Genomic DNA, 11,466 nt, shown 5'->3' with positions numbered 1-11,466 from the left:
ATCAGGATGGGATCTGGGGCTGCGACATCTAGACAAGAGGGGCCAAGGGCACGGGATTTGGTCCAGGACTGTCACCATAGGGATTCCCTCACCTCTTCCTATTTCCACTTGTGCAACACAAAGATGACAGCTGTGGGTTTTTTCCAGCTGCAGAAGTGCAGAAACTGTCCAAGGTGATAGATGCAGGTCCTGAGCACAACTGGGTTGTAGGCAGGAGGAGTTACAGGGGACCAAGAGAGGCCCTGATGCAGGGGGGATGGATGTGCCTCTCCCAACCAGTTTGCTCCAGACAAGCTGTTTCCCATCTTAAGCCATGTCCAAAGTTTTTTTGCCAGCTTTTCTGCTCCACTGCCTCCCTCCAGTGGCTGTGCCTGCTCAGGATTGCCTGTTCCTCGCCCCACCAGCTCTGCAGACCCCAGCACACAGCAAAGCCCAGTGCTGTTGGCTTCTCCTCCCAGCACCACCAGAATCCATCCTGGTGAGCATCATCTTGGGGATATAGAAATAGTCTAATTTACAAAAAGGGGGATTAAAATAATCAGGGATGCTCCTCCAACCCTCCCCAGCAATAAAACTGAATCAGAGTGAATTGTCCCCGTTTTCCAGGGGGTTGCAAGATGCAGCCCTTTGTGCCACAGGCCAAGTGTGCAGCCAAGCACTGCATCACAGAGGTGAGTGTCCGTTTCTCTTGCTCCTCTAGATAGATGATATCAGCCACATTTTTCACCCTTCTCCTCCTGCCTCTCTTAGCATCCATTGAATGTCCCTTTTTACCCTGGAGCCTGTTTAGGAGATGCTTTATGGAGCCTTTCGTAGAGAAACACCCCAGTGCAACTACCCCTGCCTCTGTACTCACACTCCAGGATGTCCCCTTGCACAGCTTCAACTTGAGGAGGCAAGAAGAGCCATGGAATTCAGCACTGGCTCCGCATGCATACCTGCTTTCCTCCCCTTGAATTAGAGCAGCTGCTTTTCCTCCTGCTAGTAAAAGCATGGCTGCATGGGTGGCCTTCAGAGGCCCATTAGTGCAAAGACCAGGAAGCTTCTCCTGCATCTTTGCATCTTGCTTTACATGCGATACTTTGCTCTTAAATAAATGCAGTGCTTGCTGGTAAACTTCCTTGCTGGAGAAATTGAGTCTCCTGGATGAGAAGGAAATGGTCTGCAAGACAGGGAGGGACATGTGCCCTTTGAAGAGTAGGGAATAAACCTTTCCTTGTGCCTGGCTCACACATCTCTGAGAGCTTCAGAGGTGTTCAAGTCCAATGAACTTGCCAGCAGAAATCTGATTAATCACGCAATGAATTAACTGCTCTTGTTCCCACAGCAAAGTGAGGTCGGTGCCTTCCTTGGGCTAAGCCATTTTCCTCCCCCAGTGTCTTCCCCTTCTTCTGACTCTTCTGGTCTCTCCCCTCCTTCTCTTTCTCTGCTCCACTTCCTTCCACCTCTCTGTTTCTGTTCTTCTTTCCCTAATTCTCTTCTGTTTTTTCTCTTCTGTGCTGGCCTCTCTCCTTCTCTTTTTCACACCATCCAAGTATACTACAGTCCTCCCCACTGCCAACCTCACCCATCCCCATCCTTTCCCGTTCCTCCTCTTCTGTTCCTTGGCTTGTTTCTCCTCTCTCCCACTGTGACCCGGGTCAATTCTTTCTTTCCTGTTCTTTCCCACATGGATTCCTGCTGCTCTTCCAGTGGGCAGGGAGCATGGTGGAGGCCAAGCCTCTCCTGTGTGCACCGCCATGGCTGCAGTTTTGCTCAAGACCTTATGTTCTGCTGAGCCCTTTCTGTGGGAGGTTCAGCTGAGGACCATGTAGGAATGGGGCTGGCAGCACTGAGGACTTGTCCACCAGCGCCCGAAAGCACCATCATGGTCGGCGTGAAGTTTGGGGACCACATCAGGCAGCAGCTCCTGGGGAGCTGCCCCCCCGGGTACCCATCTTCTCCAGGTTGAGTGGCTCCTCCATGGTCTCCCCAGGTGCCTGCTGCTATGATTCTGCCCTAAAAAGAACCCAAACTGGGAGAAACAGCACTTATACTTTTTTCCTCCACCTGAGTCAGGCTTCCTGTGCAGCGAGCAGAGCTTGCGGGGCAGCGAGGGCACCCTCCATGCTCCTGGCATGGAAACCCATCACGGATGTCTCGCCCACCTGCCTTGAGCACACACAGGGACAAGGGAGCCTTCTGTCCGTATGGAGGTGGCATGGGTGCGTTTGGGGCAAGGAGGGCATTGCGTTTATTATCGCTTTATCTTCACGCGCTTGCTTAACTGCTTGTGATAGCATCTTTCTGAGAACTGAAATTTGGATGCTCAGCTCTGGCCTTAGCTGTTTCACCTTTTTAAAATAGCTGATGGACAAAGACGCTGGCCCCACCCTTCCTGCCTGCACTTGCAAAAGGCCCCGAGATCTTGAGAGAGATTGTCTCAGCTAGTTCCTTAAGCAGCCCTGGCTGCGTTTCTTCACCTCTTCCTCACTCGTGTAACTGCTCCAAGGCTATTTCATGGCTTCTTTCCTGGTTCCTTGTTAGAAGCACTATCCCAAATCTGATCCCCACCCCACTAACCTTGGGTGTAAGGGAGGATGCAAAAGCAGCACTATGAACATCCCTGCATTCTCCACTTCATCAGTTAATGACTCTTTCTTGGTGAAGCAATGGGCCAAACTTTTCCTTTTCATTCCTCTTCTTTTTAAGGCAGTTAAGCAAATGCAGAGCCTTTCACAGCCCTTGTTAGTCTTAACTCATTTTGTACCTTAGCTTTCCAATTTTGCCTCTGCAATTTAGTGACCTTGTCACTCTGCTCATGTCTCTTGTGTTTTCCCTTTCCTCGTGGCCTTCTTTTTTGACCAGTGGGATGCTGAAGAACTTCTCTGCAGTTGTATTTGCCTCCTCTGAAGCCTCTTCTCTTGCCTCTGCAAAGGATAACCAGTTGCCAAGATTTTAATACAACTCTCAGGTGTCCTGCTCAGCTCTTCCTGGGGTCATGAGCAGTCCCTCTCAGTTGAAGTCAGCTTTTTTTAAACCCCTTTCTTCTTAAAATAACAGTATCGGTCATTTCATGCCACAGGAACATGAGAAGGGCTGTGCTGGGCCAGCCCAAGAGCCACCCAGTCTGGCTATATAGAATCATAGAATCATTTAAGTTGGAAAAGACCCTTAAGATCATTGAGTCCAACCATTAACCTAGCACTGCCAAGGCCACCACTAAACCACGTCCCTAAGCGCCACATCTACAGGTCTTTTAAATATCTCTAGGGATGGCAATTCCACCACTTCCCTGGGCAGCCTGTTCCAGTGCTTGACAACCCTTTCGGTGAAGAATTTTTTCCTAATATCCAATCTAAACCTCCCCGGCACAACTTGAGGCTATTTCGTTTTGTCCTATCACTTGTTACTTGGGAGAAGACACCAACCCCCACCTCGCTACAACCTCCTTTCAGGTAGTTGTAGAGAGTAATAAGGTCTCCCCTCAGCCTCCTTTTCTCCAGGCTAAACAACCCCAGTTCCCTCAGCTGGTCATCATAAGACTTGTGCTCTAGACCCTTCACCAGCTTCATTGCTCTTCTTTGGACACGCTTCAGCACCTCAATGCCTTTCCTGTAGTGAGGGGCCCAAAACTGAACACAGTATTAGAGGTGCAGCCTCACTAGTGCCAAGTACAGGGGGACAATCCCTGCCCTAGTCCTGCTGGCCACACTATTTCTGATACAAGCCAGGATGCCATCGTCCTTCTTGGCTACATGGACACACTGCCGGCTCATATTCAGTCGGCTGTCGATGAAAAGGTGGCCAGCAGACCCCCCGCTGATCCCTTGTTGGGCTTCTGCCCCACCCCAACCTCCCTGGCTGTCCCAGTGCCACGACAGGAGGGTGTGGGATGGCCGCTCTCACATCCCACCCAAGCACAAGCAATCACTCTCCTTGCCACATGGATAGGGTGGGAGTCGTGGCTGAGCGGTGTCTGCTCTAAGCCAAATCCCATGGGCCTCCAGGCACATAGGTTGGAAACGGCCCCCGAGGAGTGATAGGCAGTGAGGTGTTCCGGAGATCCTTCATCTTGCTTCCTTTCTGCAGCCAGGCGGAGGCCTGGGGCGCACATTTCCTTCAAACCCCAGTTCCTCCTCCAGCTCCTTCAGGAGCTGCTGCTAGGGTTTTGGCTGCATTTTGTAACTGCCCATTTAACTTAGGCCTTCCCTTTCCGAGCTGGGGCATCCCTAGGGATCCTCCTCCACCTGCTCCTCCTCCATGGTTGCAGATACCCGGGAGGAGGCTGGTGAGGATGTCCTGCAGTTTGGTGGAGCCTGGTTCTGCTCTGCATCCCTGGGCAGCATCGCCCAGCAACTTTGGTACCTCTATGAGCCTTCCCGGTTCAACACTTCGACATTCACGTCCCACCCTCTTTTCCACTGGTTGCTCCCCCCAGATATTTGGGGTTTTTTTTCCCCAATTTTTCACTTTCTTTAGCCCTTGCCTATGTCTTCCTGGCCACACACGACCTGAGCTCTACCCCCAGGACACCAGGAGCTCCACCACCACTGCTTTGGGGATGTCTCCCATGGGCAGCTGCTCTGAAACTGGACTGAATGGGGAAACCAGAAAGTCTATTCCTGCAGGACTTCAGCCTTGGCTCCATCAGCAGTACAGAACTGGAAACACTGAAGGCAAAACCACCACCTTTTATTTTCTTTTGTTGTTCCCCCCCCCAAATTACAGGAAAGCTCTACATGCATGAAGACACCCGTCCGCTTCTGGTACAAAGTAGATCCACATAGATCAGTGCAGCAGCACCCACGTTGCACTTCTGTGAAGCAAGCGATGCTTTTCCATCCTTGCTCCTTGTGTTTTGAGCAAGTCAACCAAAGCAAGGTCAACCCACGTCACAGCAGGTGCCTGCTCTGCAGAAAATCCAGAAAATTGCTCCAGGACTTTTCCAGCACCGAGAGGAGCTTCTCGTGGCCACCCCACCCAGCATGTCCAGCACTAAGGGGACACCAAGTGCTTCATGGACAATGGTGGCTATTCAGTGCACACTGACATTGCTGAAACATGGAGAAAGTTGCTAGAGGTAACCAGAGACCATGAAAGGACTTGCTGAGGCTTGGCAGTGCTTGGGGCTGCAGGAAGGCCAGGGGGAAACTGTCTGGAAGAGCCCTGTCCTCACTGCGAGAGATGGCTTCTTCCAGGGGAACATAAAGCACAGTGGTGCAGCCCTTTGGGGGTAAATAGGTGGCTTTGGTCACCAAGATTGCGCTTCTGTATGAGCAAACACCTAGTTTTCAGGGATGATGACCCCGACAGGCATACAACAAGCTGCTCATCCCTCCCTTCTCCCTCATTTGCCTTCTCCCTCAGGGGAGACATCCACTCCTTCGTTGGCAGCACCGGCATCCCTGACGCTCTGCTTTTGTTGCGATGGTTTGATCTCGGTGTAAACGACATCGGAGGTGGCGGCTTTTGTCCCCTTCTTTTCAAACTTCAGGTTGACGTAGGTCAGGTCCTCAGTCCCTGTCACCGGGGCTGCCTGCAGGGGAGAGAGCAATGAGTAGACCCCTGGCTTTTCCTTCTGCATCTCCCCTGCTAATATTTTTCCACTGGCACAACTATTTGCACTGCCCAAGCATTATTCAGCTTGCTCAGAGGTGCCACCTATTCAGAAGCTTGTAATCTCCTATTTAATAGGAATTAATAAGTGTTTAGGACCACGTTTTCAGAAAGCAAAGCTGATTTTACCTTGAAATCCTTTAAATGGGTATTCAATAGCCAGTGCTCTTTTTTACAGGGAGGAAATGATACGTGCGAAGCCCTCCCTGGCTTACCGTGCTGAGCTGATCCCCTTCTGCCACTTGCTTGCTTGTGAGCTTTCCTGAAAAAGGAAACATAGTTTAAAAAGTACTTAAAATAATGATAACAATCATTATTTTAAATGAGAAAACATCTGCACTGGTCCTGCTTTTGTTGCAAGAGAGGATGGGGCTTTGTGGCTGGCTGGCTTTGAAGATGGCCAAGGGTCAGGAGGCGTTGGCAAGGATTTAAAAGCCTTTGGAGGGGCTGGTGAAGAGCTCTGAGCTGGACACTTCTGAAAATGTGGTGATGTGCAAGACCTGTTTCACTTGCACCACAGCTTGTGCCATAAGTGGGCCCTCACCAGCAACTGGCCAGAGGGAAGGGAGGGGGTGAACCTTCTCCCCACCCCTGGACAGCTTGTCCAGGAGGACAGACTCATGCAGGGAATGCCAAGCGAGCAGGAGCACTAGGATAATGAAGATGGACATCTCCCAAGCCTGGGCTTGTCCAGACCAGCAGGTAAGGAGGAGATGCCGACAAGCTCCCACAGGAGATGGAGGCTCGGCGAGGGCTCAGCCTTACCTTCTCTGTTCCTTCTGCACTGCCACAGCAGAATGCCAATTATTGGCATGTAAAGAAGCGTCCCGACCACTAAGCCAAAGATGATGCACAGGAGGAATCTGAGTCCTGCACACACAACCATTACAGAGACACTCATGAGCTGCCATCCCACTGTGCAGGAATGCATGCTGCCATTACCTCTTTTGGGGGGGACAGTTCTTTTCCAAAGTTGGGCTTCCAGACCTCGAACCACCTGCAGCCCCCACAACCCTGGGGTGCCAACAAAATCCTGTGGGGAACGGTCTCCAAAAATTCATCTGAACTCAACCAGGGGGGTGGTCAGAGCATCAGAGCCCCTTCCCAGTGTCACAGCCTCTGATCCACTGGTGCCTACCCCAGTCTGGCAGTGGCTCCCACCCACTCATGGGAAAACTTCAGGATGCGTTTCCCCCCTTGCTGCTCCTCTTTCTCCCCAAGGACCCCTCCTGCCCCCCAACCCTTGCAGACACAAGGCTGTGGGGACTTGCCTGTCCAGGTCTCCTTCTCGGTGTCATTGGACTGAGGTGTCCCAAGGCCACAGCCTGTAAGACAGAAACACAAGTGAGAGACTGCCCAGAAGCAGACGACACCCTGCTCCCCACTCTGCTTTGGGGCAGGGACCTGGACCCCACAGCCCCAGCTGTCCCGCTCCAGCCACCTCAGCATTCGGCTGACATGCCACAGCTGGAGGATGTGACAGGTCCTATTTCAAGGACCCGATGGCCAAGCAGCTCTGTGGTGGTACGCATCTGCCAAAAGGGCCCTGCTGGGCCGGCTCCTCCAGTGCCTGGGATGCTTTTGGGGGAAATGGTGCATGAGGGTACAGGGGGGAAGCATTGGTCATAGCATTCTTCTCTGCCCGCTCATCACCCCCATGAAAACAGAAGCGGTGCCTCTTACTGGGAACTGTACCTTGTGTGTCGTTTACAGTGCCTGTCAAGTTTATTGCTGTGACGAGCACCGCACACCCACAGATTTTCATGTTGGCTGCATGCATGCCGGTGCTGGTGAGATTGGTACAGTTTTCTCCCAGAGCCGTGGTGCTGGTTTGACTCCCCACCTCCAGACCTGCACCTTTGTACCACAACTTCACATGTACCGTGTGATTCTCTAGCAAAATCTGGAACATGCACTCCATAGGCTTTCCTGGCTGGCTGCCTGGAGGAAACAAAAATATAAGTGATAAGTGAAATACAAGTCATATATATGACCTTGCAGGGGTCATATCGCACTGGCATGTGTCGTTCATGAAAGACACAGTAAAGGAACTGTCCTTTCCTCCAGCAGCTCATGTTCTATTCCAAATCCGGCTGCTAAACGCTCCTCAACATTGAATGTTGAAATGCTGCATGTTGATTATTGCCACCCAACACTGTGCAGCGCACAAGCATTTCTTTCTCGGAAAGGAAGGAAAATGGGAGGATCAGGGAGAAGACACCTCCTCCTCCTCCTCCAACCTAGGCAGAAGGGTCTTCCGACACCCGAGCAGGACATGCCACTGAGGCCACAGGCTCAGGCTTCAGCATTTCATGGAGCGTGAGATGGGACTGGGGGGGCTAGCTGTGGGGAAATGGTCAGATCTAAAGAAGCAAAGAAAACATAGCAGACCCCCCACAGCCTCTCTGGCTTCATCCCATCCCCTAATGTTCACTCTGGAGTAGTTCAGAATTGGTCCTGAACCTCTGAGCTGAAGTCACTTCACACCTTCTCAGCAGAGTCCTCCTTCTCTTCCCTCTCTCCTCTCCCTTCCTCAGTCCTTTTTTTCTGCTCCTGTGGGTGTTGGTGGGCTTGCATCTCTTACCACAGTTTTCCAGTTGGGAGCATTTGCTCCCGGACATGTTCCTCATGTTCCCCATCCCGCATGCATATGTTCCTGTATGTGCTTTGTTCACGCTGGTGAAGACAAGCTGGGCAGAACTGTTCTTCATCTCCACACCACCTTTGTTCTGCTCGTTTTGGGTGATATTAAACCACTTCACCTCCCCGGCGGTGCTGTTCAAGCCTGTCTGGAGGAGACACTGCAAGACGAGATCTAACCTTACCGACACATCGATCGTGGCTGAAAACAGGTAAGCATGTTCTGCTGAAAAAAAACAACAACCATGAAGGGTTGTGGGGTTGGGTTTGTGTTAAACAATATCCATATATTCCATGTGAAGCTGGCCCCCTTCGCAGTTGTCAAGCTTATAAGCACCTCTGTTTTCTTCCCCTCCCCAACTGTTTTCTCTCCCTGCTCCTGAAGGCAATACTGGTTCAAAGCCCTGGAGCCTGAAATTGGGTCCCCATGGGCAAAGGCCACAGCCTGGGCACAGGCAATTGCAGGGGGGGACCCCATTCGCAAGGCACATTGCAAGGTGCTGGTGCAGAATGGCGGGGTTAAAAGCTGCAAGAGGAGAGGAAAAAAGCAGCAGCAGCCACGTCCCAAACCTCCTGCAGGCATATGCAAAGATGGAAGAGTTCAAAGCAGAGTTGAGGGCACAAGGGGACTTACCAGCAGGCAGCCAGGCGAGGAGCAGCAGGGGCAGAAAGCCACCAGCCAGCCGGACCTCCATGCTGCCTTCCCAACAGCCTCACGGCAATGATGCTGGGTGCCCAGCGGGATCGGCTGGGAAGTTCCCGTCTCTCCCTGCAGCGTGAGGGTCACTGCTCAGCCAGAGCAAGCTGCAGCCCTGTGAGGAGCTCACCTCCTTGCTGCTTGCCCAGACAGTTCCCTCTGCACTCACAGGCTTCCCCTCTCTTCCCCTTCTCTTGCTTCAGCCTGATATTTATCTCCTCTCTTCGCTGTGTGATTCCCCCTGCAGTTTCATCCCGGCCACGTGCCCTCAGCCCTGAGATGGACCCAAATAACGCAGCCGAGCACCACTGATAGTCATTTCCCAGTATTTTAGGTCACAGCCCAGTAGCTCCCTGTCGCTGGCGTGGGCAGGGGCAGGGGAAAAGGCTTTGCAATTTCCTACAGCACTGCCTTCCCATGCCACCCGAGTCCTTTTTTGTTTTACACCAGGGAATAGACCCCTTGGAGAAAGCGATGCTGCTGTCACGGCAGGGTGATGGGGTGATGTCTGCCCCATCCGGAGTGCTAGCTGAGCTCAGGTGGGGATCCATATACCCTGCCAGCCCCCAGACACTGAGGACCACAGCAGTTTGACAGGGGGGATGGGCTTGGTCAGAGCTTTCTGGTAGCTCACACGTGGGATGTACAAGCCCCAGCCAGGCAGGCACCCCTGCAGTCCCCTGCCCCCTGCTCTGCCTGTGAGCACCCGGGTCCTGGCTCCTGCCCTGTGGGGATGGGGTGCTCCAGGTGGCCCCCCACATCCCCATGCCACCTCTGGCTGGAGGGATACCAGGACAGGAACATCCACTGGGCCAGCCACATCTTGTATCAACCCTGCCACCAAAGGGACGTGGGCAGCAGAGCCAGCGGGTGCCGACCCCTGTGTCCCCAGCCTCCATGGGTACAATCTGCTGCTCCCCACAGGCTGTCCGCTGCCTGCCACCGCTCTTCCTCTTTCATGCTCAGAGAAAAACCTGCTCCCACCTGCTCTTTCTTCCCTTTCAGGTTCCTGTCAGCATTTCCAGTAATTACCCCCCAGCTCCATTTTGAAGCTGGTCCCGACATCCTCCCTTCTCCGAAGGCAGCACCCCCACATCCCCACATTACATGACCACCCCACCTCCTCCCATTTTCTCTGCCCCCTTCCTCCCATCCCTGTTTTCTCCGTTTCCCAAGATGATGGAGCCCAAACTGAGCATGCAGAATAGGGGCCCACCACCACAGCCCTCCCCAAAACAGAGTCTGGGGAGCAGTATCCTACTGGGACCATCTTCTATCACCAGTGAGCATGGTCCCAACACCACCTTCACTACAGCACAGGGAGCAGAAGAGGACAGCAAAGCCTGTCCCGCAGGAATGGTCCCAGGTCAAAGACTGAAGGAGGGTTGCAGAAACCAAGCGATGATGAGAATTTGGGAATGCTGGCATGTCCCTGGGCTGATCCTGCACCTCTGCACATAGCAGGTGTGGTCCCAAAGCCCTGTGGACATCTTTGACAGGGAGAGGGCAGAGTCCTAGACACTTGGCTTTGGCTGCACCTCTCCGCACCCCAGGTCTCCCTCAGACCCCCTGTGCTGGGCATGCACAGCCCAGCTGTGCACATCTTCTGGGCTAAAGGATGTTCACTGGAACTGTTCTCCACCAGCCAGTGGAACCTCCTGGCTGAAGCATAGCTGAGCTCTCATCTGGGAACCAACCCACATAGGGAAACAGCAATATCAGCAGGATATTTGCTGACAAGAGCATCATAAAACAAAATTCTTGTGGTACAAGAACCACAAGAATGACAAGCAAGAGGCTGTGTGTCTCTCTTGCTCTCCCCTCTGGACTTCTTCATCTCTTCCCATGCTCTTTCTGATGTTCAGTTCCTCTCTGCACTCGAGTCTTCCTCTTGCCTCATGACTGCACAATGACGCCTATTTGTTGCTTTCTTCCCTTTTATTTCTATTCTAGTTCTCATGTTCACTAGCACTGATGAAACTGATTGGACACAAGGTGAACTCCTTCACACTCTCCTCCCATCTTGGAGATGTTGGCACCAAGGATCCTGGAGCAGGCAATGCCTGCGGTCATCTTCCAAAGTCTCTGGTGTAGAAGATGGACAGGAGCCATCCTGCTCCATGAGTACTGCACATAAGTACAAGCCTTACCTAGATTGCCCTTAGCAAGTTGGAGCCTCTGCTCAATTAGGATAATTTTCTACATTCCAGTTAGGAGGGGGGTGGAAATAGGAAGACAGTTAACAGAGCTCAGTAAGAACAAGTCAGTGACAGCAAAAACCATGAGCCCTTCCCTTTCCACGCACAACCTCCTCCTCTCTCATGGACCTGCATGCATCTCCGCAGGACCTTGGCTCAGCAAGACCTTCTCCAGTGGGCAGTGCCTTCCCAGTCTTGCCAACTGCGGTGCTGATGGAACTGCAGTTTAATATCTTGCCTACTACTGGCCCTGCAGAGCTCCTCTCCTACCAGAGTGCCTTCCAGCTCCACGGCAACATTTCATGACGCTCTCTGCAAAGGAGAAAGGAGAGT

General features: G+C 52.6%; 1 protein-coding gene across 3 annotated transcripts; it reads right to left on the bottom strand.

Annotated features, from left to right (window-relative positions):
• Positions 1–4,671: 4,671 nt before the first annotated feature.
• On the bottom strand, positions 4,672–9,985 carry LOC142036859 (uncharacterized). Of its 3 annotated transcripts, none has more exons than XM_075040558.1 (7): positions 8,873–9,985; positions 8,183–8,464; positions 7,294–7,539; positions 6,870–6,923; positions 6,364–6,468; positions 5,814–5,860; positions 4,672–5,518 (listed from the first exon to the last, which is right to left on the bottom strand). In XM_075040558.1, exons 1-7 carry the CDS (start codon positions 8,931–8,933, stop codon positions 5,330–5,332), a joined length of 984 nt encoding a protein of 327 aa, XP_074896659.1. In that variant the 5' UTR covers positions 8,934–9,985; the 3' UTR covers positions 4,672–5,329. The 3 variants fall into 3 exon arrangements, with proteins under 3 accessions (XP_074896659.1, XP_074896660.1, XP_074896661.1); XM_075040559.1 differs by having other exon boundaries at positions 8,183–8,461; XM_075040560.1 differs by lacking the exon at positions 6,364–6,468.
• Between the last annotated feature and the right edge of the window lie 1,481 nt (positions 9,986–11,466).

The sequence above is a fragment of the Buteo buteo genome, chromosome 11 (assembly GCF_964188355.1).
Source record: "Buteo buteo chromosome 11, bButBut1.hap1.1, whole genome shotgun sequence".
NCBI classification, from domain to species: domain Eukaryota; kingdom Metazoa; phylum Chordata; class Aves; order Accipitriformes; family Accipitridae; genus Buteo; species Buteo buteo.
Note: the sequence above shows the minus strand (reverse complement) of the source record. Positions and strands in the feature narration are given on the sequence as shown.